The sequence below is a fragment of the Thunnus thynnus genome, chromosome 10 (genome assembly GCF_963924715.1).
Source record: "Thunnus thynnus chromosome 10, fThuThy2.1, whole genome shotgun sequence".
NCBI lineage: Eukaryota > Metazoa > Chordata > Actinopteri > Scombriformes > Scombridae > Thunnus > Thunnus thynnus.
The window spans coordinates 28,412,935-28,437,709 of record NC_089526.1 but is presented as its reverse complement, the minus strand read 5'-3'; the positions used below and the strand labels follow the sequence as shown (position 1 = coordinate 28,437,709).

The following is a 24,775-nucleotide window of genomic DNA, read 5'->3' as shown; positions in this document are numbered from 1 at the left end:
ACTTTTGAGGATATTTGTGGTCTATTATCTTGAGTCACGTCGTTAACTTTAGTGATGAAATGATTACTGATTTATTGATCGACAGAAACGACCATTAGCAATAATTTTATTTGACTAAATCGCATTTAATCATATTGATTAATTACTGTAGGGTTGGGTTGACACTATATACGGTGAAATGATGTGATATATTTGCCAACTGTTGAAGATTTGCCACATGGTTATATCTCTGGAACTATTGTAGGTAATGTTCAGTTAATTATTAGGATTTCTTTATGGCAATATTGCTTTCATATAGGATTTTTGTGTGTGTCTGTCTATGAGTTGTGCTGCTGACGCTGTGTACTGAGCCTTTTTTTCATCCTGTACTGAAAACAAAATCTGCTGACAAGTTGCTCGGCCATTAGTCGAGTGATGAGACGATGCTAACGTGCTGATGCTAAGCAGGTATACGGTGCTTACAGTATCATTTTCACCATCTTAGTATAGTGTGTTGGCATGCTTAAGTCCTATTAGCGCTGTGTCGGCTACCATGCTTCTGTTCAAGTACGCAACATCCGATTGGTGACGCTTCCCGGTCAGCTTGCTCTCATTGACTATTGCGGGTTTCTGCTCAATATTCAATCGCTGTTACTTTCACACTACAGGCTTTCAAGCACAGTTATAATACTAACAATGCTAAAAACATTTCCAATGTGTGCATTTGTGGATTTTTAGGCATTTATTTTTTGACATTCTATAGACTTAATTAATCAACTGATACAAATAACTACACATTAAATTGATATACTGATAAACTTATACATGTATCATGTTCTTTGGCTTTTATATTTGCGTGAACAGAATACGGAAGCACATTCTGGACGTTAATGCACATTAAATAGGTTGTGACTTCAATGTCTGTTGGCATTAAAAGGAAGTGAACGACATCAACAACCCTCTGGCACAGTTTATGATTTCACAACACTAAACTATATTGCTGTGCCATTTGCTTTTCTGGTTTGAGGGCAAACGGTGTTGTGACACTCAGAGCAACATCCTTCACTGCTGAGTGGTTGAAAATTTAGGAGGGGGGGAGAGAGAGGTCAGAGTAAGGGTCAGAAAGAATGTTTCAAAGTCAGAAATATCTGCACCTGGTTAAGTAATGTTTGAGTCATCTGGTACTCAAATGACCTATCATAGTCATCCAGCTACACTTACACAAAGAGACTGATCGGTCAATATTTGCAATGAAATAATTACTCAAATAAAACAGGATTAAAAAGTGCTGACTATTGCAGTGACAAACTGGCTTTAAAGTAAAGCTGGAGGTGCTGTTGTCATAACACCAAGTTGTCAGAGGGACATGACAACTTTATCACAATGAGGAGGAGCTGCAAGGTTCAAATGCCTTCTTCCTCATATGCAAAGGGAAGTCATCTATTATGTACTGTCAGCTACCGTACATTATCATATACCATAAGCAAAGTGTTAATGTGCTGTGATTCAGAGAGCTGAGAGTTCACTGATAGTGTGTGGGGAGTCTCGCTGGTGCCAGGGCTCGTGTGTTGATGCTACAGACGACATGCTGTTTGAGAGAGCGTAATCTCTCACTTCATGTTTGGCCAAGGACAAAAACACAGTCAGAAACACAAAGTCCTCACTGAACTCCATAATGTCAGCGCAACATGCAAACTGATTATCTTATTTCATCCGCTGAAGGGAGTGGGCACCACCTTCATAAAGCTGGACACATGGTGTACCAGGTTTAAATAACCACATCACATTTTTTTCTCTCAGGGCTGCAGGAAAATAATGACACTTATGGATCCTCTAATTACGTCTGATATTGCAAGTTGTGAGTAGATAAAGTCGATGTCTCATACGAACAACAGCTAACGTCAAACACTCCCGCAATCTCAGAAGACTACTGAAAAGAGGGAAAGAAACAGGCCATTATATCTGTGGAACTCCTCTATAGTGCTAGCTGCAGTCTCTCCATTGTAATGAATGTACAGTATATGGGTCTAGTGGAGCTGTCAACTTCAACACAGAGAACACAGTGTGACAGGCAACACCCCTTTGCCAACACTCTCAGTACCACTCAGCTCTATACTACACTGCCAGCCTCCAGCCTATACACCACTCAGCTTTTATGGGAAACTTTGCTGAACTGCAGTTTTGTGTGTGTGTGTGTGTGTGTGTGTGGGCATGTCCATGCTAGAACAGGCGGGCTCTGGATCTGCCCTGTCATCTCATTAACACTCTCCCCATGTAGACTAATCACAGTCCCGTTGTGTCGCTGGTGATGTGGCTTAAATTCTTTACACTGCGAGGTGCTTCTCTCTCCACATTCTCAACGTTAAAAGCCTGATCCGTACAGAGGTGTGTTATTGTTGATGCGCGCTCGTTACAATTAATATTCTGACAGCGTGCACGTGACTATTTCCATAGTGACGAACCTGGCGCTTAAAAAGAGAAAAGGTGTTATTAAAAAAAATAAAGAGTAGTAAACCTGTGTGCATTATGCAGCAGTAATTTCAGCTTGTGGGAAGATTGCTCCAAATCACACGGTTGTGAATGAAAAGGAGAAGCACTTCAGCTGCCATAATGCAGTCATAATGATATATTGAATGTAAAAGGGTCATTAAATAGAGTGTTAACAATGCCTGTGTTAGCTTGTAGTCTGTAAAGAGTTATAGTTGTTCTTATAGGGAGAAGTGCAGTACATGAACACTATACAGGTGTGTCACATACTGTCTTTGTTACTGTGTTCACAAGTCAAGTGCTGAAACAATGAATTGATTAATAAATTAGTCAATCAATTCGTTAGTATGAATTTTGAATGATTACTTGTTTAAATCATTTCTCAAACAAAAGTGTGAGATTCTGGTTCTAGTTTCACAAATGTTAAGATTTGCTGTTTGTTATCACTGTACAATGAATATCGTTGTGCTTTGGACTGTTGGTCAGACAAAACAAGCAATATGAAGATCTATCCACATCTTTTTTTATTTCTAAGTGAAGTGTGTCTGATGTATAGCTGAAATCATGACGTCATTAGCCTATTAGTTGGACAGACATTTTATTGGCAACTATTTTGATGACTGATTCATTATTTATTTATTTTTAGCAAAAATGCCAGAAAATGTACTGCCTCCAGCCCCTCATATGTAAATAAATGCTTGTACAAAACAAACAATATGAAGTCGTCATCTCAGGCTCTGATAAACTGCGATGGGCATTTTTCACTATTTTCTGATGTTTTATTGAATTAAACAATAAAATAAAATAGCAAATAAAAATAATCATCAAATTAAATTTGCAGTGCTAGCATCTCAAACTGTCAAGAACTGAAATGCCTCATCAAATGTCCTTACCTAATCTCGTTGACCTATTCTTTGATCAAATAGATCCTGATTTAAATCAAAATTTTGATTTTGATTTTCCAGTTCTAGACAATTTTATTAAGGAAAAGTCCTCGTGTACATAGCTGCTTGTGTACAGAAAAAACACGTTGGTTGTTTCTGTTAAATGAGTTTTGTAAAAAAAATAAAATAAAAATTTACATTTCTCAGAATAAGGCATTGAGAAAGTATTATTTTTGACACATTGGTTTTGAATAAAAGGCATTCATACATATATTCATGAGTACCTTGGAATTTTGTAACACTGTGAAGGGCACTTTTCATTTTCTCAAATTTTCCTAAACAACGTATGTATTATTTGTAAAAACACGACAGGTTATTTAACAATGACAACAACAATCAACTGCAGCGCTACAGAAGTGTGTGTCCATACACAGACGTAGGCTAACACCATGATGAAAAAACCTCCTGCACAATGAGGCACAATAAAACTGCAACAGTTGCTTTCTCACACAGTGGAAGTACTTTGATCCACAGTTGATGTGCGGCTGAAAAAGGAGGTCCTGATTGAGCACCTCCTCCTTCTCCTCCTCTTTGCTGTCACACACACATTCAGACTCCGGCCTCACTAATCACACTGTGATTCCTCCAACCTTTGGCGTTATTTATGTTATTGCGCTGTGAGCAATATTTCTTTGCAAGTCAAAGTTGGGGGGTGTGTGTGTGTGTGTTGGGGGGGTAAAAGGGGACATGATGAATGGTATGGCTGAGGTCTAACTCTGCATTGGCTGGATCGATGGCGATGATACATATACATAATGTACGCTCGCTGTAGCTTCCACAACAACTCTGTGATTCATCTTTACCATGACAGTACTGCAACGCTGCGACTGATCTGATGTGTGCTGATCTGCAAAAGGGCATTAATGACCAATGTCCATTTGTTATTATTATGTAATCACCCCTAATGAAATAATCTTTGGATTGAGAGAAAATTCATGGTAGAAAACGGAGCATGGGCGGTTGGGCGTGAGCACACTTGTGTCGTCCACCTTTGTGGTATAAAAGCGCATCTTTATCCGTTTTCGTCGCCCCGTTGAGCCCTGGTACTCTGCATCACAGCAGCAACACTAACCTCTCAGGTTACAGCTCCAATCAATAGCAGGAGAAGTGATGAGCTCAGCTATGAGAAACACAAACTCTGCATTATCAGATCTTCTTATTGAGCCAAAAGCCAGAAGGGTTTTGTTGAGGAGTGAAGATTTGAACAGTCTCCTGTTCAAACTGAGTCGTAATACTTTCCTCTCTGCTGATGGAGAACCAGGGTGATACTCGTATATTCAAAAACATGTTGCACATGATAAGAGGTGCATTAAAATTGGTGGCAGAATGGATTTAAGTACATTTACTCAAGTACTGTGTTTAAAGCAGGCCTGTGTAGTGGCCATAAGTGACAATTAGGGGATAGTGGTAAATGCTGACACAGTAGCACAAGAAGTCTTAAAGTCAGCAAACTCACTCAGTAAAGTGAATCATAATAGCAGTATCTACCTAGCAAGTCTGCTAACATTAGCCACCATATGGTAGTAGTCATACCAGACCAAGTTAGGCTGTGTCAGCAAAAGTCCTGAGTGTGTTGAAATGAGTGTGTGTGCGTGTCATTCGTCATGAATTCTACTTTTTATCTGTGAGAGAAGGATGTGCCATTTCTACTTTCAAAAGTTACATGGTTGTGTTTCAGGTGCAATTTAAACAAAAAAAAAAACTCTCAGAGGGAAATATTGTACTTTCAGTGAGACTATGTAACCAAAGAAGACACATTCATCCTATTACAAATGAAAAGTCTAAATTATAAGAAATAAAACACATCATACAGACTTACTTGGTCTGGTTTGACCAATAGTTTATGTTGGCTGAAGACAGCTAATGTTAGCCAACTTCAGATAGATACTGCTTTGTAACTGACATTACTTAGTTCATTTGTTTAGTGAAAGTCAATTATTGATTTAGTTCAAAATTCATATTACTGCTTACTTTGCAGATAAGAACTTTGCATATAAAACATATGACCTGGACCAGCTGCAACATTAGAATGATGTTTGCATGTTAAGGCCTCAGTATTTAAGATAATATATCAATCCATTAGTATAATATTTAGAGTTATGTAACACTCTGAAAGGGGCCATGCATGATAAATCATTGTACTTTTGATATGTGCGTACGTTTTGCTAACAGTACTTCTACTTGTAATCAAGTGTATTACAGTATTGCTACTTTTCCTTAAGAGATCTGGAAACTCTGCCAACTACTGCGTTAAATAAAGCTGATCAGCAAATTTCACCCGGTGACATGAGTATTGCAAAATGCTCCTCAAAGTCTGCACCTCCAGTCTAAGCGCAGTCTGTAATGGCCAACAAGAAACAGAGGTTGTATCACCAACACGTTCCATCTGGCCAGACAAATCCGCTGAGATCAAGAGGAAAAAAAAAAATGAAGCGAGCGTCTCTTCAAATCCATCTGCATGACTAACTACTACACGGGGGGGGATGAGACTTGACAACTTGATGAACTGTCTCTCTGCTTAGCAATAAAACAAAACCCATCTTACAAACAGTTTTAGTGCCAAATGTTTATCCTTGTCAATAAAGCGAGCTTAGAGGGAGACGATGCCAAAAACACAGTTGAGAAAGAAAGTGTGAGTGAAACATCAGCTTCCTGACTCCAACCATGGGCGGTCAGGAGTTGTAACGCACATTTAAAACCACAGGTAAAAACAAACCAGATAGGAGCGCTTAGTCAAACATCCACAGTTACTGAAAGAGGAAGGAGGATCTTTGACCTCAGTGAAGGCCTGTGGCTGTGTGGTCGGAGCTGAGATCACAGTGGATATCACAGCAGTTACTCCAGGAAACTGAAAATACTTCTGGTGTAGAAGTCGGTTTGTAAAACAGGATGGTTCATAGTAACATGTTACCATCTATGAGCAGAATGCTTAACAACCATACAAACTGTGATGATTACCTCATCCCAATGTTAAAATAACCACAGCTGTCATTTGTCTTATATTCTTGGGAGTTACACAAACAGAAGATGCTACATCATTTACACTAATGCTTGTGTAAAGCTGTTTAACAGTAGTGAATGCCTGCTTCTACTCATGTCTACTCTTGTGCCCAGAGGGTTCAGCAAAACTCAAACTGTGTTTTCTCCCTCGCCACAATCATCCCAGACTACATTTAGCTCAGCTTGCAAATATTTGTATTGGCTTTTTTGAGGAGTGCTGTAACCTTTTATTGCTCAACATGACAGGTTAATCTTTTATAGAAAACAACCTGTCATTATTGTCACCCTGCTTGCTACTAATGTGACTCAGCTGAACTAGAGTAGTGATCTCTGGTGTGGTGAACTTATGCTTTACCAACCGGTCTTCGTCAGGCTGTGGCAGATATAAAGTAGAAAAGATTTTCATTTGCCTCAAAGCAATTATGTTCCCCACAGACTCCGTTTTTGAGAGTGTTTGAAGAGTTCGTATTTCATCTTGAGAAATGACATCACCGGGTGTTCCCTCAACCTCCTGCAGGAGAGTGACAGAATCATCTGTACACTTGATCAAATGTCTCTTCACACCGGCTCCCCGCTGATTAGCTTATAAAAGGTAGTGAAATCCTTCCCGACCTGAATCAATGAAAGAAAGAGCCGCTCTACTCGACGCCCCATGATTAACACAGTCTAAAGAAAAAAAACATAAACAGGAGGTTTTGCAAGCGGTAAACCCAAATACCAGCTTCAAAAACAACCTTTTAGAAAACTGCAGGTGAGGTCATATCCGTGCTCTTTTACAGTCTGTGGTTTTATTTGTGTGATGTACTTAGAAGTAGGGGAAATTAGTAGCGCAGGTGTGGAGTCCTTGGTAACAAGAGCTGCATGTTACTCGCTGGGTACTTTTTTTCCAGCTTGAGTGATGGAGATGCAAAAGATGCGGTTGAGTCACTCAGAACAGATCTTAATTACCTTCACTTAAACATCAACTGTGTTCAGCATTTGTGCTCATCATCTGGCCTCTTTCAAACATCTGCTGTTGAAATATCCTCCCACCGATCTCAGAATCGGCAATCACGACATATAGAGTGCTCCTGAGATTATTTAGTCACACGTATGTCTAATTTAGAAGCTTTGAGGGCTATGACTGTGCTGTTTATCTTGTCCCAGTCCTCTACCATCATACAGATAACAGAGTCTCATGTGTCTCTATTTTCATCTGAATTTGTTTTTTTATTTCTAAACTGACCTCCTTTCTAGTTTCCCCTCATAGGACATGCATCATTCTGTTAGTGGGACAGACTGTCACCATTCTGGTGATAAAGTCCTTGGAGAAAGATACAGTGTCTGTATGGTCCTCGGTACTGTTGAGTCCTGAAACATAAACCGGTGTGGACAAAGCATCCTTGAAAAGTCAAGGAACAGTCATTTAGTTCAAACCCTGAGCACACTTCTCTAAGTGCTAAGCAGGTGTACGGCGCTGCGGTCCGGTGAGCCCAATGGGACTCCTGCCACTTAAGATCCCTTGACGGAGCCGTAACGAATCCCAGGAGTGTCTCATAATGGCATGCAGGGCGAGCAACATGCTGATACAAACTGCTCAAGGACTTTTTGGAAATTAAAGTGATTAAAATCACCTATTACAGTGCTGAGAGGATCAGCAGATTGCAGTTTCTGAATCAGCCCGATAATTGCGGCGGAGCTGGTGTCAGCCTTGGGTGAACGTTAACAGTGACAAATACTGTAAGTGAGCAACCCGGGGACAGAAGGAACCCAGAGACGCAGAAGGGAGTTCAATGTCAGGAGGACAAAGCTGCTCTTGCACCGTGACACCGGCGCTTCATCTGCTATTAATATGTGTGCAGACAATCTGTTTGTGATATTGTGGTCATCTCACTGGAACAGTCTGAACAGAGTTTTGATCAGCGGTGCTTTAAAAATATGACAAATATGACTTAAAGCAATCCACAAAAGTTCCAAAATGACTTTCTCAGTGGCTGAATATTTCCGAAAATTATGAAGACCAAGACAAAATTACATGTAATGTTTCTTCTGGGCAAACTGCGTCACCACCACCGATTATTGATCAGTGGAACAGCATGAAACCTGCAGCAGGACTGTGTATCACATCACATGTGTGTCCACAAGTATGTGTCCAATAAAAAACACACAGAGGACAAACTCTAAAAATATTGCTCAATAGCATTACAGGGCACCTTTAAGTCAGAAGATTCAGTCTAAAACAATGTCTAGAAGTACAAAATCAAAAACTAGTTGCATTATTTTAACACCCATTTAGGGCTGCAAATAACTACTATTTCAATTAATCTTATCGTCTAATGGTTTTGTCTATAAATTCTCTGAAAATAATGAAAAATATCTGTTCTCATTTCTTAGAGCCCAAGCTGATGTCTTCAAATGTCTTGTTTCGTTGGATCAACAGTCCAAAGTCCAATATTCAGTTTTCTATCATCAAATAAAAGCTTCGAATTCTCACATTTCAGAAAGCGCAACCAGCTCATTTTTGGCTTTCTTCCTTAAAAAATGACTGAAGCGAATATTCAATTAACAAAATAGTTTAATAAAATAAAGTTCTGTCGATCTACTAATCAATTAAATTCTATTACTCACATGGACTGCGTTTCTTGCAACTCCTTTATTCTTTATTTGGATTCCCATTAGCTTCCACTAAGTGGTTGCTAGTCTTCCTGGGGTCCACACATGAGCAACAATTTTTTTTAAAAAGCAATTTAAAATCACATTGAGCAATAAAACAGAAATGATCAAACAAGCCAAACATATAGAACAGGAAATAAGCAGATTTCATCAATACATCTGAAGATTCCAGGGTTTGGAATACCTGTATCTCAAGGATGAGATTCCAGTTTTAGGGGTTTTTAAATAAAAACTTAACCATCATCTTTCCATCTATCCCATGTGAGAACACTTCTCAAAGTATTTAGTGTCATTTCTTCACAGGCTTCCTTAATCAAATCATATGAGAGAAAGTACATTAAAAGCATACACTACTGTATCTGTTCAACCGGTGTCACTTCACGGCACACCGAGTGTAGAGTCATGTGCTGCTGATTTCAGACATCATGATCGGAGGATGACCTGCAGAAGCATGCTGTGCTGCAGCATGTGGCTCAACGCCTGCGGGTGCAGCAGTACTGTGTTTAAAGTGAAGGTGCCTTACTGTAAATCCTGCCACCGTGTCTCTAATGGTGACTTTTGATCTCTCTATCGTGTGCATACTTTTGTCTTCTGGGAAGTAAGCCTTGTAAATCCTACTATTTTTGGCGTTCATAGTGAGTTCTTACAAGATTTTCCACTTTTATCACTGTTTCAATCCAATGCATGAGATACAGTATGTAACCAAAATACTATATAATCCAAGCTCAAAGGGCCACTCACTATCTTTTTAAGCTTATTCCCAAACGATGAAGAAGGAATACCTGAGATATGACAGCACCGACAACAAAGCATTAAAAAAAAAAGAAAACAGCAGCAGCAACACAATTCTCTTCTACACATCTGCCTCTGATTCTGATACAGTAACAACTTCTCCATCCTACTGTCTGGCCCTTATGAACTCACACTTTGACACAAATTCCCTCTGACTTTTTAAGACCTTTATCCAAACATTGCGGAAGTTTGATAATGAATTTGGTAATTCTGATGCTACAACTGGAGATAACCATTTAACAAGTCACTGACAGTGCTGGCAACCAGATGTTTACTTACACATACAGTAGCACCAAGCACTGTCTACTTCTTTCTTTGAAGGCATGATCCAGTTTGGAGCTTTCAACCGCATCTAACAGTCTTAATTCAGCAAATGGAACAGGCTCAGGTTGGTGTCATCACATGACTCAAGTGTGGGACCTCGGTCACATGAACACCAGTGTGTATAGCGGGAGATCGTAACCCCTGTCTGGGTTTAAGGATGGCATCTGATGTGACTGGCCTATGTGAGCTTTCCACACATTACTCTTAAGACTTTTATTCAGAGAGTGAACAACAGACCCTCAGTTTTATTAAACTACATCTGAAATATGAGCTTTACACTTTACTGGGCACAGAAAAGCCTCTGCTCCGGGTAACGTGATTTGAAGAATGCTGTCCCATTCCTCATTCAGCATTTGGAGCCCACTGCACCCTCCTACACTCAGGCAAGGATCATGCAGGTGACGTCAAAGTCTTTGAGGCTTCATTGCTTAGAGGTTAATGTGGACATTGGCGCCCTTTGTCAGCTTTCACCTTGTCATACTGGCCACCCACGGTTTACTCGTGCCCACCCTGGTCTCTAATATCCTCCTCACTTCTACTACCTGACTCCACATCTAGTTAGTCTCATTCTTTCCCCCCTCAGCGGGGCAGTAGCCTGCAGACACAAGCCGCCCCCACGGTCCACTCTGCTGGCGGAGAGAAAGGCACAGGGACTGCTAATGAACCTGACTGCCATCGGTGACGTTTCAAGAGCAGCGGAGTATGCATCTGATTAATCTTTGTCCTAATTAGATCGAACAATTAACCTGCCTGCCACCGAGCTCTGCAGCGTCATGACTCTGCATGAGCTGCGCGTTAAAAGGAGAGCAGGGTGAGGCGGTGCCCTCACACTATAAACTTTCTGTGTTTTCAGAACAACCAATTAATGCCAATTAATAGTGCAAAGCATTCTGTATGATATTTCTGTAGATCGCGTGGCCGAGAGCTCAGATCCGTTTCTGCTTTTCATTTCAATGGCCCTACATTTCTCCGCTTTTAATTCAAAGCCAGAGAAGGCACTGATGGGTCTCATAATAAATTATGTGTGAGAGGCAAAGCAGAAAGGGGGAGAAAGAAAAAAAAAAATCCAATCTTCATTAACATGGAGATACTCCCCGATGTGAAAAGCCTTGAGGACATGCTTATTCACTCACTGGCTGGATGGTTTGAGCATGCACTGCCTGCTGATCTGAAATATTTGAAATGCTTCAGTTGTTACCGTCAGTGTGTCCTCATAACAAACTGGACAGGCGGAATGCAACCACTGAGGACATGAACTTAGCCTGATTTGTTACAAATTAACATCAGTTAAGAAATAGGAAATCAGGCAGGGAAACAAGCATGAGACCCTGCTATGACTACACTGTCCAGGAAGTCTAGTGTTGCATGATATATTCACTTCCCACATACACCATACTTAATACTAACGTAGTAAAAGTACTTATACACCTATACTCAAAAGCTGACATGCATTCATCTCAAGTTCCATGTTAAGCATGGAAGATCATTCTCTGGTACATCATGAACATCTTCATCCACAGACTCTCTCATTATCAACAAACACACACATTACTCGACTGACTGACCCCTGACCTCCTAACTGTTACTCAAACCTGACTCTAGGTTTGACTATGGTGATAACTATACATCCCAGCACATCTCCATGCATGATGCCCTGAGGCAATGAACGAAAAAACACAATTTCAGCATAGAAATATGAATTTAAACATGTTAAAAAGTTTTATTTATCTTACCAGTTACTGGAACTGTGTCACATGTGTTACTTTACTTCCTGAAAGGTCTGCTCCACCCCTAGTCAAAAGCTCAAACCCACTTCAGCCCCTCATTTCATTGGACACAGACATGTCTTGTGATATCATACCTATAATTTTAATTAAAAAGTGTATAGGGGCGGTGTGAGGTCTGAAAGAGTAGTTTCAGACCCCCACGCCATTGAGGGTTAACGTGTTTGTTTTCAAGACACTGGCACAAAGTTACGTGTGAAGAGTCACTATTTCAGCTGACAGGCTGCTTGCTGGCAGCAACAGCAGGGTGTGTTTTGAGAGTTGCGAACTTCGTTCAAAGGTCTAACAGTTGAATTTAACTTGCTAATTCTTACGGCGCTGTATACAAATCTTTGAATGCTCGGGTGGATTCAGCATGATTTAGCTCAATAAAGTCGACTTTTCTGTGTCACGCTGCTCTACAAAAGGCACAGAACACATTTCAGTGGTAAAAGGCTGGCAAAATCGTTGCTAAAAGTTGAAATGATATTAGAATATGCCGTATTTAATGTATAGGACTTCGCCGAATTTAAGGGTGACAACTTAACTACAGTTAATATCTGGTTGTTAAACTGTGTCCCAACCGGTCAGCGAGTTATTCCTAAAGCTAAGTTAATACGGTTGATTTTTTTAAGGGAGTTTGGCGCAGCGCTCTGCAGGAATCTGCGGTGTGGGTTTGGTTTCTCTTGAGAGTTTGACGACGTATCCCGTTCACTCTAAACTACCAACTAACGGAATTAAATGTTGGACCGACCTGTGTTTGAGTGGACGGTGTTGCTGTCGTGTGCTGTCCCAGCATGGTGCTGTTGGGTTTGGACTGTGTCCTGTCCGGGTCCTGGTACGGGTCCGGGCCACAGTCTCTGGGAGATTGCGTCCCTGACAGCTCTGGCGCCGCTGCCAGTCACAGAAAATATGAAGTCCATGTCGCCACTACTGCAACTTTAGCTCAGTTAGCTAAGAACAAAACTTTCAAATTCTTACAAGCTCCGTGGTCATTGCTCACACGAAACAGGCGTAAACGCGTGGTGTGAAAATCCTCAAACACACTACACATCCCAAAACAGGAACTGTTTGAAATACGTCAACAAGTGCAGACTTTTTTTTTCTTTTCTTTTTTTTTTTTTTTTACCCCTAGTGGAGTCAAGCTGTGTAAAGAGCTCCGTTGACTGTCCTGCTGCCCTATTGGCCCACATTTACACAGTGCTGGTGCAAACACAGTCCCCATTCTTTTTAGTTAGTCCTCAAGAACCAGAACTAAACATTTTGGTTCAGGTCAGCACATACAGACAACTGAAAAGCCTTTTCCTGTTCTAATCTAAAACAGTTAAGTAGAGTTTTTCATTCAAAATCTGCTTAAAACAAGACAAAATTCCATCTACAGATAAATATTTGGATTTCACTAGACAGTTTTACTTTTAATTTTATTGATTAACTAATGATGTCATTCTACATCCTGTTATAAAAGATATTTTTATAGGCTTACATTCAATTTGACATGAATGATGAGTAGCAGATTCAGTGCTGATTGGAGCTAGACTTCTAAAAAGGTTATTACAATTCAGATCATGTATGAAAAATTAACTTTAAAAAATCTTTACAAGTAAATCTATGCATCAAAAAGCAACCCAGCTCAGCCCACATACATTCCAGAGTGTTACAGGGATATTTCATAGCCATCAAGTGTGGGGGCTTTATGACACCGCAGAGAATGACATCCATCTGACTCCCACCATAATAACATTCTAATAAATTGAGACTTTCACATTCAGAGCCAAAGTACACTTCTGCGCCCATATGCTACTCAAGGGGCACAGTGAGAACTCGAAGACCTGTGACATATAAGTGTCTGCTCGTCTAGTGAGGGATAGAAAGAGATGACATTTGCAGTGCGTAAATGAATGTGGAAAAGTGAAAAACCAACAGACCAGAACAGGGTGTAATAATTGGGCAGCAGACTCAGGTAGTGAACTAGAAAGGCTGTGATGGATTATTCATTCAGGGGCAGAGCTGTGGTGAGACAGGAGTCAGGAATGTAAAGAAATCCTGTAATGTTTCAGGCAAATTAGAGAAATAATCAGAATGGGTGACCTGGCTCCATTCATTCACTCGTTCACGCCAGAAAAGGTAAAGATTGGGAGAAATTTTCTTTTCAAGCTGTATTCTGTAGGAGAAGTACCTGTGTGTCCTCTCTGGTATGTGTAGTAGGTGGGCCGAGACTGAAACAGCTGTTAAAAAGTAGACTGAACCAATGTAATTTGAGAGTCAGTCAGGGCCATATTCAGTACTGAATGTGCTCCATCTGCTGGTTACTCTGAGTAGTGCAGGCTTTAGTGTCATCCCTCAGGTTTAGGTGAACAGCCGCAGCAATCAAAATAAGAATGTGTCAAAAAAAACTGCCAAAACAAACGTTTTTTTTGTTTGTTTGTTTGTTTTACATTTAATTACCTTTAAATGTGTTTTATTATTATTATGTATGACTGCTTGCACCTCCCTGACTTATACAAACCAGCCATCAACTGGTACCCTGAATGCAACTTTAGGTCTGTGCAAATGTGTATTGTTGACTAATCTGATCATTTTATCTACTGATTACTTAATTGTTTAGTGTATAAAATGTCTGGAAAATATTTGAAAAATGTCCACCACAGTTTTCCTGATCCGAAAGTGATGTCTTCAAATTTTGTTAATTTACAGTGATATAAAACATGGAAAAGCAGCAAATTCCCATAAAGCTGGAACCTGTGAACTTTTTCCTAATAAATGACCTAATCAATTTTCAAAATTATAGGTGATTAGTGTTCTGTTTGTTCTATTTGGGATGTTCAAGATGAGTTTCCTGACAGATTAAAAGAAAAACTTTAATTTGAAACCTATTGCACATAACCTGCAGCTTGTAAACTGGTCTTACTAGTGTTTAAACAACGATATCACTAGAAAACCTAAAGAAAAATTTGCCAAATCTGTATGTTTGATTTTGAGTGCCACTTCAAATAGTTTTGTCAACAACTCTGACACTGATGTATGGGATTAGATGGATTTGCAGTCCAGGGATTTCATGCAGCCCTCTGTTCCTCTGTGACCTTGCACAGGGCCCTGCTGGTACACTTGGCACTTGGACAGTGTATTTAGACAGGTTTCAGAGTGTTCCAGTGCCACCCCACAGGGCCTTGCAGCTGCGTGATATACTGTGATGCTGTAAAACTGCCCAGAGCGGTCATCAAATCATCCACAACTTCCTCAGAGGGAGCTGGACTGGGTTCCTCTGCCCTGCATTTCAACCTCGTAGGTTAAGAGATAAACTTTCTAGCAACTATAAAGTTGAATCTAGTTATAAAGGCCTATTTTCTCGGGGAGTTTCTCCATTCTTTAATTAAGCTTTGGTGTGACCAAAGACGGAAAATGAAAGTATTCCCTCTGTGCTCATCCAACAACATGAGCCTCACTGCGTGGAAATTATGTAAGTTACTTTGTTCTGCTTAAGCTATGTATTATGTTTGATGTATTGTCTGTTTTCTGTATTTTATACTATAGGTGATTAAAGAGACTTTGAAGACAATTAGTTAACTGACATCCATTAATGTTGTTATGTGCAAAAGAATACACTTTAATGTGTGCACAAATCATATCATTAACTTTTTTTTATTAATTTTAACATGATCAGATCAGCACTTGAGAGTCAGGGAATCATTCTATTTAATGACTTCAAAGTGGTGAAGTCTTGTTATACAAGTACCTACATAAAAACCTCCTAGTGTCAGCAGCTGCCAGCGAAAGCCCTGAGAGGGTCTTGTGTGTGAGGCTTTGTCATCGTCTAGGAGCGCACTGGGGAGCGAGTGTTAATCTCAGCAGTTTCCCATTGAGAGCCAGGTAGGCTGCAGCCTAATCCTGAGAAGAGTAACGCTTTCATTATGGCACAACAAACATGAAGGCCACTGGGGAGCTGCCGCTTTTCCATCATCAACGGATGGACGGAATACACAAGCAAGGTTACGTAAGCAGAGCCGCAGCACACTGGTGTGAACACCAGCATGTGTGCGCTAGAATGGCTGTATTAGCATGTGCGCACACACACACACACGCTGCACACACACATTTCCACACAATCTGCTCTTTTCTCCCAGACATTTCCTGTTTACAGTGGAAATCACTATGACATAAATGCAGCAGAGAAGTCACTCATGCGACACAATTGCACCTGCTGGCAAATACAAACAAGCCTTTCAGTGTGTGGTAATTGGGAGGGTTCATTGAGGTATGTGAGGCAAAAAAGATGACTTGAGATAGTTTTCTCAGAAGGGATGGATCTCACGTGGCATTTGTTGAAGCATCTCTGGATGTTGGAGTGTAAATACCGAACCCACAGCACACATGGTCCTGTGTTTCACAAGCGTTCTGGTAATTATCCAGCAGCCTGTACAAGACATGTAAACAAGATGACGACCAATAAAGACAGTTAGCTGCTGGAGGAATCAGGCTGAGGCATCCAGACAATGGTGGCAATCACAGGTGTTTAACAGCCCTTGTCAGAAAATCCCACCCTCTCCAAAGGCTTTTTCATTGAGGAGGTGAAGCTTCGCCTCTCAAAAAGCTGTCAACACTACAGCAGATGAACGTGTTTTTCACTCTGGCAGCAGGACCCAAATATTCATGAGAGGGAAACATGGATCAAATGTTGTATGGCGCCTGTTAAGACTGTGACAATGCCAAGCTGATTCACCAGATCATCTGGGGGAATGGGGCTGTTTAATTACTCAACACTGTGGTTACATAAGTGTAACTGGTGTCACTCAGACTTGTTTGTCACTTTTCTTCATCATACATGAGCATTGTACATGTTTGAGCCTTCGGCATCTCCTGCCATGCAGCTTACATTATGTGAGCTATAGCCAGGACTATAACCAAAACATTGATGCAGTTTGGCCAATTAGAGATGAATAGAGATGATTAACATTATCTTAGAGATGAATAGAGATGATTGACATTATCTTACAAGTGAGAAAATAACCTTTAAGCTCTAGTGCTAAAAGACTGGTTAAAGTAGTAGTTTTTAGAGAATATGCTCATTTGCTTGCTTTCTGAGAATGAGATAAGAAGATCAATACTACTCTCATGTCTCTGCATCAAGTATGGAGCTGAGGCCAGGAGGTGATTAGTCTAGCTTAGCATAAAGACTAGAAGTGGGGGGGAAACAGCTAGCCTGGCTCTCTCCAAGGTCCAAAAACTCACTAATTAATTTGTTGTAATATTGTACCTAAACAGACATGTAAAAACGACAATTGTGAACCAGACTTTAAACAGACCATCATTTACCCAGAACACCATTGGGCCTTAGCCTGTAGGAAATGAGAAAGGGAGTTAAGGTAACCAATCATTTCCAAGGCAACCTCCCATCCCCAACCGCTACCCAAAAGGTCCTACATGGTCATGGACAGTGTGTCAGAGGGTGAAGGCTCAAGAGAGGAACCGACCAAAAAGTACTACTCACAAAATTACTCCAGACACATCCACCATAACATTATCCTGACATGAAAAAAAATAGGGCCTAAGGAAAAAAAAAAAACCCAACAAAAAAACAATCACATCACACTGGCCTAATTTTAGAAGAAAAGCTGCTTGTCACAGTTAATTGTTCTTTTATGCATCTGGGTTTTTCCCTCTTACTAAGTCAGGAAACCCAGGCCAAGAGACACAGATTTGTGACCAAAGGAGCCAAAAAATTCATCCAGTGAGTGGAGCTTTTGTTGCTATAAAAGCCTCATGTAAAGGGAATATAGAATAAAAACTAAATGAGCTTGCTGGATGAAAAAAGTCTCAATGTTAAGCTAATGAATGAGTGTGGAAATAAGCCTCCAGCCTGATGCTTTCATGTTAAGGCTCCAGAGGAGACGGCAAACGAGGAGGTGATAGCTGAGGTGTTATGCCATCCAGTCTGACACTGACCTGCTGCCGCAAAATTCCACCCAATGTTATTGCCTGGGCTTCTTTGTCAGGACAGCTCTACAGGGTGGCTGGTGGTGATCGATGACCGGTGGCGTCAGATCGGGCTATCTTTCACCGCCACTTCCACTGCCCCCGCTCACGGTCATCTATCCTCCGTGGGTGTCTGCGCTGTCTGAGGGCGCCCCGAGAGGCTGGGTGGCCCCGACAAATGATGACCACTGGCTTAGGAGGAAGAGCGCATCCATCTGCTGAGCGGAGGACTCTCTCTCCTTCAATCTTTTCACCTTCCTACTATCTCTTTATGCATACATCTAGGTTTATTTATTTAGTGAGCATGCTGTTTAGGATGAGGAGTCAAGCAGCGAACGCCAATTCACTGACAGCCTCCAGAAGTCGCTTAATTGTAGGTAGAGAAGAAGAGAATGCAAAAAAAAAAAAAAAAAATGCTGGCGGTGGATGAGAAAGGAAGAGAGGGTGAGGGAGGAGGGGAAGGGGAAGGGACATGCATCAGACACGCACCACTGCTCTCTTCATACAGGGCAATTTATTAAAATAATAAAGCCCAGCCTTGCGCTGAAGGTTGAGCCCACAATAAACCTGACAGGGAGACAGGAAGAGAGGCTACACGACAGAGGCATCGTCAGGCAGATACACAAAACAAATGCTCTGTTATGTCAGTGTCCACTTTATTATCTGCACTGAACTCCTTGGATGGAGTTAATTGCTTTCTTTTAAACTCAGACACAGTCATATATTTCATCATTACCCTAAAAAGCCTCCCATGAATCACTCAGCTACAACAGAAGCACAAAAGCACATGGACTGTTCTACATAAGCCTCTTCGCCTCGTGCTCCTCCACAGGCGTTAAGAGTCAGACTACGACCTGATACAACAATGCACGCTGGGATCAGAGGAAATTAGAGCCAAATGGACGTCTTAAATCCGACAAAGATGGTAAGAGGTTCTGCACTCTCTCTATCTGCTGTAAAACTGTCCTCACCCTGGACACTCTTCATCTATCACCTGATATCATCGGTTTCACAAGTATGCTAAATTGGATAATGAATCTTTCCCCCCAGGAGATGCGGTAGATGGATAATTTGTTGGTTAAATTACGAGCTGGGGACATATTGCATCATCCGAGGTGTGAGCTGTGAGTGTAGTTAAATGGATGCAACATTTTGGACAAGTCCACTGGAGTAACATGGGTGAATTAGGACCCAATGAAGATGTAATTAACTGTGCAGGGAGGGACTCATTAGTAAGAGTCACACTGACTTTGTTAATGAAACACACTTAACTCTGATGCAATGTCAATGTATCAATACACATTATAATGTAGCTAAAAATTGTGCAAAAATGTTTTTCTTTCCATCACATATAATGTCTTGCTGTTCTTTTCTAACACACATCTTATAGGACCAAAACATAAATCAATACATTTATGTGGTGCTGAGAAAGAGCACTATGTGTGATTTTCTTTCAGTCTGACAGAATAAGCATTATTACAGTCCTTTATTACACAAGGGATAGCTGAGACAATACTGAGCAAGAGCTGAGTGTGGGATTTTCTTCACCAACTTTGACACAATTATACATTTTCAATGCAGCAACTCTTGCACACTTTTCAAAGTGGCAGTTTTTCTTTGTATAAACTTTTTTAATATATAGAGCTGGAGTCAATAAAGTCCTTTTAAGGACGGAGAGACAAGAAGTGAGAAAGCAAACAAAAAAAGTGCAAGGCAGAAATAAAGGAAAGGGAGAACAGTTAGGGTGGTGGTCCAACACACAGAAATATGCTTATTCACTTTCTGTGTTGGTGTTGGTTAAGGGTAGTTTCCCCCTTTGGAGAGAGCCAGGCCAGCTTCTTCCCATTGACTTTCAGTCTTTATGCTAAGCTAGGCTAATAACACCCCGAATCTTGCTCCGTTAGACATGTTATTAGTATCAATCTTTTAATCTTATCCTTGGAAAGGCAGCAGGTAAACTTATTTCCCAAATCTGTTGCACTATTCCTTTATTTATTATTCACTTTATATGACTATTAGAGACAATTACTAGAGTTTGTGTTATTGTAATTATAGTAAAATGCATATTAATGTGAGTAAAAATTATAAATGTTATGTTGGTATATGCAAAAACTTTTGATACTGCATATTATGCCTGTTACTGTAAGTATTCTTTCTGTTTCTGTTCCAGCTTTCAGTGCAGCATATGAATGAGATTTTTGACGATGTCAAGAAATGCGTCAATCAAGCCAACGTGGCAGATTAATGCCCACAGCCTGTACTTTGTCATGTCTGACCTGGAGACTGATACCATACCTGAGGCCTCAAATAGAGACTGTCTAGGCAGTGAGGGCACAGTCATGACCCTGCATCCAATATACGGCATGATGAGTCTGTTGTCAGTTTCAAGATGTTTTGGATCTATACAAAAATGCAATGTAATAATAATTACATAGTGTTTCAGAACTGAAGACATGAACAGGTTTTAGATGAGGCAACAGCAAAATTAATGACCACACATTTGACCATTTATTACGTCCTCATTTTAATATCATTTATGTTCATTAAGGCCTGTGTTATCGCCACAGTGCTGTATATCCAGTAATGCTTAGTGCAGCCAGAGTGGAAAAAACAGGGAGGCATTCAGACCTGATGTATGTAGCTTCTGCTACTAGCTTCTTTGTGACAGTTTTCCAGAGCTCTGCCATCCAGTGAATGTCCAGAGCAATGACCCGTGTGGAGAAGACAGCGTACTGCACTGGCCGGCTAAATCCTGTCCTCCAGCTATTCTTCCTCTTGGATAAACCGGTGCACAGCAAACGTGGCCCTGGAGCATGTACAATACAAAGTCCTCCACATTCTAATAAGAAGAGCTAGAGGAGGATGAGGACGGAGGGAGGGAAGAAGGGCTCAAGGTGGATGTGGATGACTCATAATCATGGCCTGTTTGAAGCTCAACTCCAACTATTTTTGGCTGAGATTCAACTTTACCATCCTTTGTAACAATACCCACTGATGATAAAGGAACTCATAACGTGTTTCTTTCACTATGTGATTGCTCACTCAGTAATGACATGTCTGTAAAAAATTTGGAATAATAAGATTCTTCTTTTTTCCATCATCACTGAGTTATCAGCATAGTTTAAAGACCTCTTTATTTTAAACGACTCAATAGAGTTTTTTTTGCTCAATATGTAGGGACTGCACTCAGACTGAACCTTTTAACACCATAATTCCATGCTCACAAAAGTAATACGTTTTCCCTTCCTTGAACAGTTTTGACATGGATGATGGAAATTAAACATATAAAGGTCTTATAATGGTATGAGTGTAAGTGTGTTTGGTATTGATTATTTTCAGTATCTAGTGCCCCTATAGGGAGCTATTAGAGATTAAGTAAGGGAAAGTTTAAAACAATGTTAAAGGATCACAAAGTTATGGCGAATAATCCTGAGGGGGGCATGAATATATGTACCATATTTCATGGTATTCCATCAAATAGTTCAGTCTGGACTAAAGTGGTGCACCAACTGACCAGCTGACCCTCTGACATTGCTAGCCATAGAAAAAATTATAAAAGAATTATTCAAGTCAAATAATCTGAATAATATGACAAAAAACATCTTAACTCAAGGTGCACTTACTAGCTTTACCAGAGCCTTTAATCACATCTTCCTCAGAAAGTAAGCAAACTCTATCTTCTGAGGAAGACCATTATATGCAAGAAAAAGCTAGTAAGTGGACCTTGAGTTAAGATTTCTGTTTCCAAGGCCAAAAATGAACTTGAGAATGTGCACTCAATGTAGAATAATGCTTTTATGATGCAGGATTCTTTCAATATGCTGCAAAGTCATCAGCATTTTTAACCCGGAGAGTATCTAAACACTATTAACAATGCCACTGACTACAGATGTTTCAGTAATAGATATTAAACACGGTTAAGGTTCCACTTTAGCAGAACTTGTGACACTTAGGCAGAGGCTACATTTCACATTTACAGCTCTACACCTAATCAGTTTCAACTGACACTCCATGCTTCTGTAAATTCAATTAACTGTTATATAAATATCATCCATAACTGTGTAATGGTTTCTCTGCTCCTTAGAGGCATTGGCTGACATGACATAAACATGGTTTCTTCTGTTTTTAGCTCAGCCTGCCTCAGTACAACATGTATATTAGATACAGGCAAAATAGAGCTGTTTTTTAAATAATAGGAGGCCATAAATTCATGGGTAAAGGGAAACAAATATCAACAGTTATGTGAAGTGGCAGATCTTATTTTCCCTCTGCTGTAAAATGAATCAATAGCAGGGGCCAGTCCCGGCGTTCAACAGTGGAAAACTGCTTACTCTTCATTTGAGCTATATGTAATCAATCCTAGCCAGAGGATGGCTTGAGCCCTTTCCAAACTAAGTGGGGAAACAGTGGGATTACTAGTTCTGTGGCATTTATAAATTGAACCCAACGAGAAGAGGGCCACCAAGAGACTCCCGGTCAACGTAATTACACCAGCAGGCCAATAAATCCGACCCACAGATCTTTTACAGTAGCGCCGCAGTAAATTCAGTAGCGAGCTTCTTTCCTTACATTGCTTACACTACAGAAGAAAACATTAAATGTTTTTTTGCTGTCTAAAGTAAAAAAAAAAAAAAGAAAGAAAGAAAGAAAAAAAAACAGTGTCCTTGGTAGCTACAAATCTCTGTGGCCTTCGCTTCTGGCCTAGCTCTAAGACAGTGCAGTTGCGGTGATTTAGATCTACACAGTGTTGACTCATACATATGACAGCATGGTGTACTGTGGATAAAAATCTGCATTTAGTACCCTTGGAACAGGTGAATGCAAAACACTCCTGAAGTCCATCTAATATTATTCCCTTTTGAAAACATGAAGGACACAGGAGCTGCTTAAAAGCACAGAATTGATTGAACTAAGGACTACATGCATTCTCTCTGGGGACATTTCGAAATGACAAATGTCAGACAAATATCTAAAAGGACATTTGTGGCAGCACTAACATCATACTGATCTTCATGACATTGAGACAGCCCAAGGATAAGTGATTCTGTTATCCCATGTATGTGCATCTTGAATGGAAACAAACACAAATCTTGACCACACACAAATCTTTTACTGACGGGTACCTATGTTTACTTACGATAGTTTAAAGTCGTATTACTGTATTTCACAAAAGATCTTAAATACCTGCTTCGACTCTCAGTTACAATATAAAACCTCCTTCTCTGAAGAGTTGGCCTAAATGGATGTTCACCTTAATTCAGTCAAGAATCTTCCCCTGGATGCAACCTGTTTAGCGTGTGATTGATTGAACCAGTGTGTACCATGTGCTTTGTCATCCTCTCTGGGGGATAAATAGAAACAAGGCCAGCATAAATCAATCAGCGAGCCTCTCTCAGGCTTTGTAATGCGGCTAACCATCTTGGTCAAAAAAAACGCTTTAGAGTCAAGCTGTTCATATTTGCGTCGCCTTTTATGTCCCATTATATGCAGTCGTGATAAAAAAGAAACTTCTTGATGGCACAACAGAGCCGTGTTTCATTCCGTGGAGCAGCTAGTCTGGTCTGGATAAGAACATGGAGGGAGCTCAGAGAATAATAAGTGCAGTATAAGAAGTCAAAACCTGGAAAAACAGAGGTGACATTCTCTGCCTGTAACCAAGTTAGTGTCAAAGCTGTTCCATTGCTATCTGGGGATGACTAAAGCATACTATTAACCTTTGTGGAAATGGTTTCTGAGCCCTCCTGGGTTGCTGTGGAGTGTATGTGTGTCTTTGTGCATGAATCCATTGTTGGTCCACCTCTCTCATATTGCAGTGTGGGTTTTAACCTGAGCTGAGTATGAGAACTCATCCAAACACCGGCAACTAGGACACTAATGTCACTGTCTGTCTGTCTGATGCACTCTGGGATGTAACTCAATCAAACCTGCAGTGCTGTAAACATAGTACGCACCACACAAGAAGAACCTGAACAAAACAATCGCTGCTTTTTTGTTTACAGAACGAGAAAAATCCAGACATATCAGATATCCCAATTAAGGTTTGTGAGAGCAGTGTGATTTGGCTGCCTCTGGTGCTGTTTAGTGTGAATGCAGCCCTGGAGGCAAGTTGTTGTCAGGCTTTTCTTATCAAGGCACAGTGTAGACTATGGTACCCTGTGGGCAGCACCACTTTCACAGTATTAACTGTGGAGGTTCTTGTACAATATTACCCAATATGCCTTAACCCCCAGAGTGCGCTGAGAATACTGAGTGTGTAGGGGGACCAAGCCCATGTGGTTGTATTACTGTGAATACCTTGAGTTTGCAAACCACGTTTTACATGTAAAGAACTCACATTTTAAGACAGAGGAAGCAATAATTTTGACAATAAACACTGGTATGGTGGCCTACATCATTTGAAATTGATGTAAATGTAGCACAAAAAAGCTTTTTAGCTTAAGAAACATGGTAGATCTGCAAGTTCTATAAGATTGTGGCAGAGTCTAATCAAAATCTTACTTTCACATTTTATGGGACAGAACGTAAATATACACAAGTGCAAAAGATGTGAGTGCAAATGAGGACATCCAACTGGCCAGCAGCCTGTTGCACCAGCTGTGTGCCAGTTCAGATTTAGCCTAGTTAATTAATACTAAGTTGTGATTTATGCACTTCTAAAATAAAAGCAGTTGCACCATGGAGATAAGTTACAACATAATTCTAAGTAACAACTAAATAGTTAAACACATGCCCCTAGGGTAGGTGTAAATCATAAAACGTCACAAAAATATTCTCACTAATGGTAAAACAGCAGTTTTTCTGCCACACAGCATCATTTTTTCATTCACTGCTGCCATTTTACAACACAGTAATCAAGTAGGAACC

The 24,775-nt window shown here is 40.4% G+C and overlaps 1 protein-coding gene across 5 annotated transcripts in view; it reads right to left on the bottom strand.

Annotated features, from left to right (window-relative positions):
• Positions 1–24,775, bottom strand: part of oxr1a (oxidation resistance 1a) — a 178,559-nt gene that overhangs the window by 74,340 nt on the left and 79,444 nt on the right. For 2 of the 5 annotated variants that reach the window (XM_067602366.1, XM_067602369.1), the window contains exon 1: positions 12,696–13,054. The exons of the other annotated variants lie outside the window; for them this stretch is intronic. In XM_067602366.1, coding sequence (XP_067458467.1) covers positions 12,696–12,864 — 169 coding nt within the window. In that variant the 5' untranslated portion in view covers positions 12,865–13,054. Of the gene's footprint in view, positions 1–12,695; positions 13,055–24,775 lie in introns of those variants that run through there. 5 annotated transcript variants of the gene reach the window in all.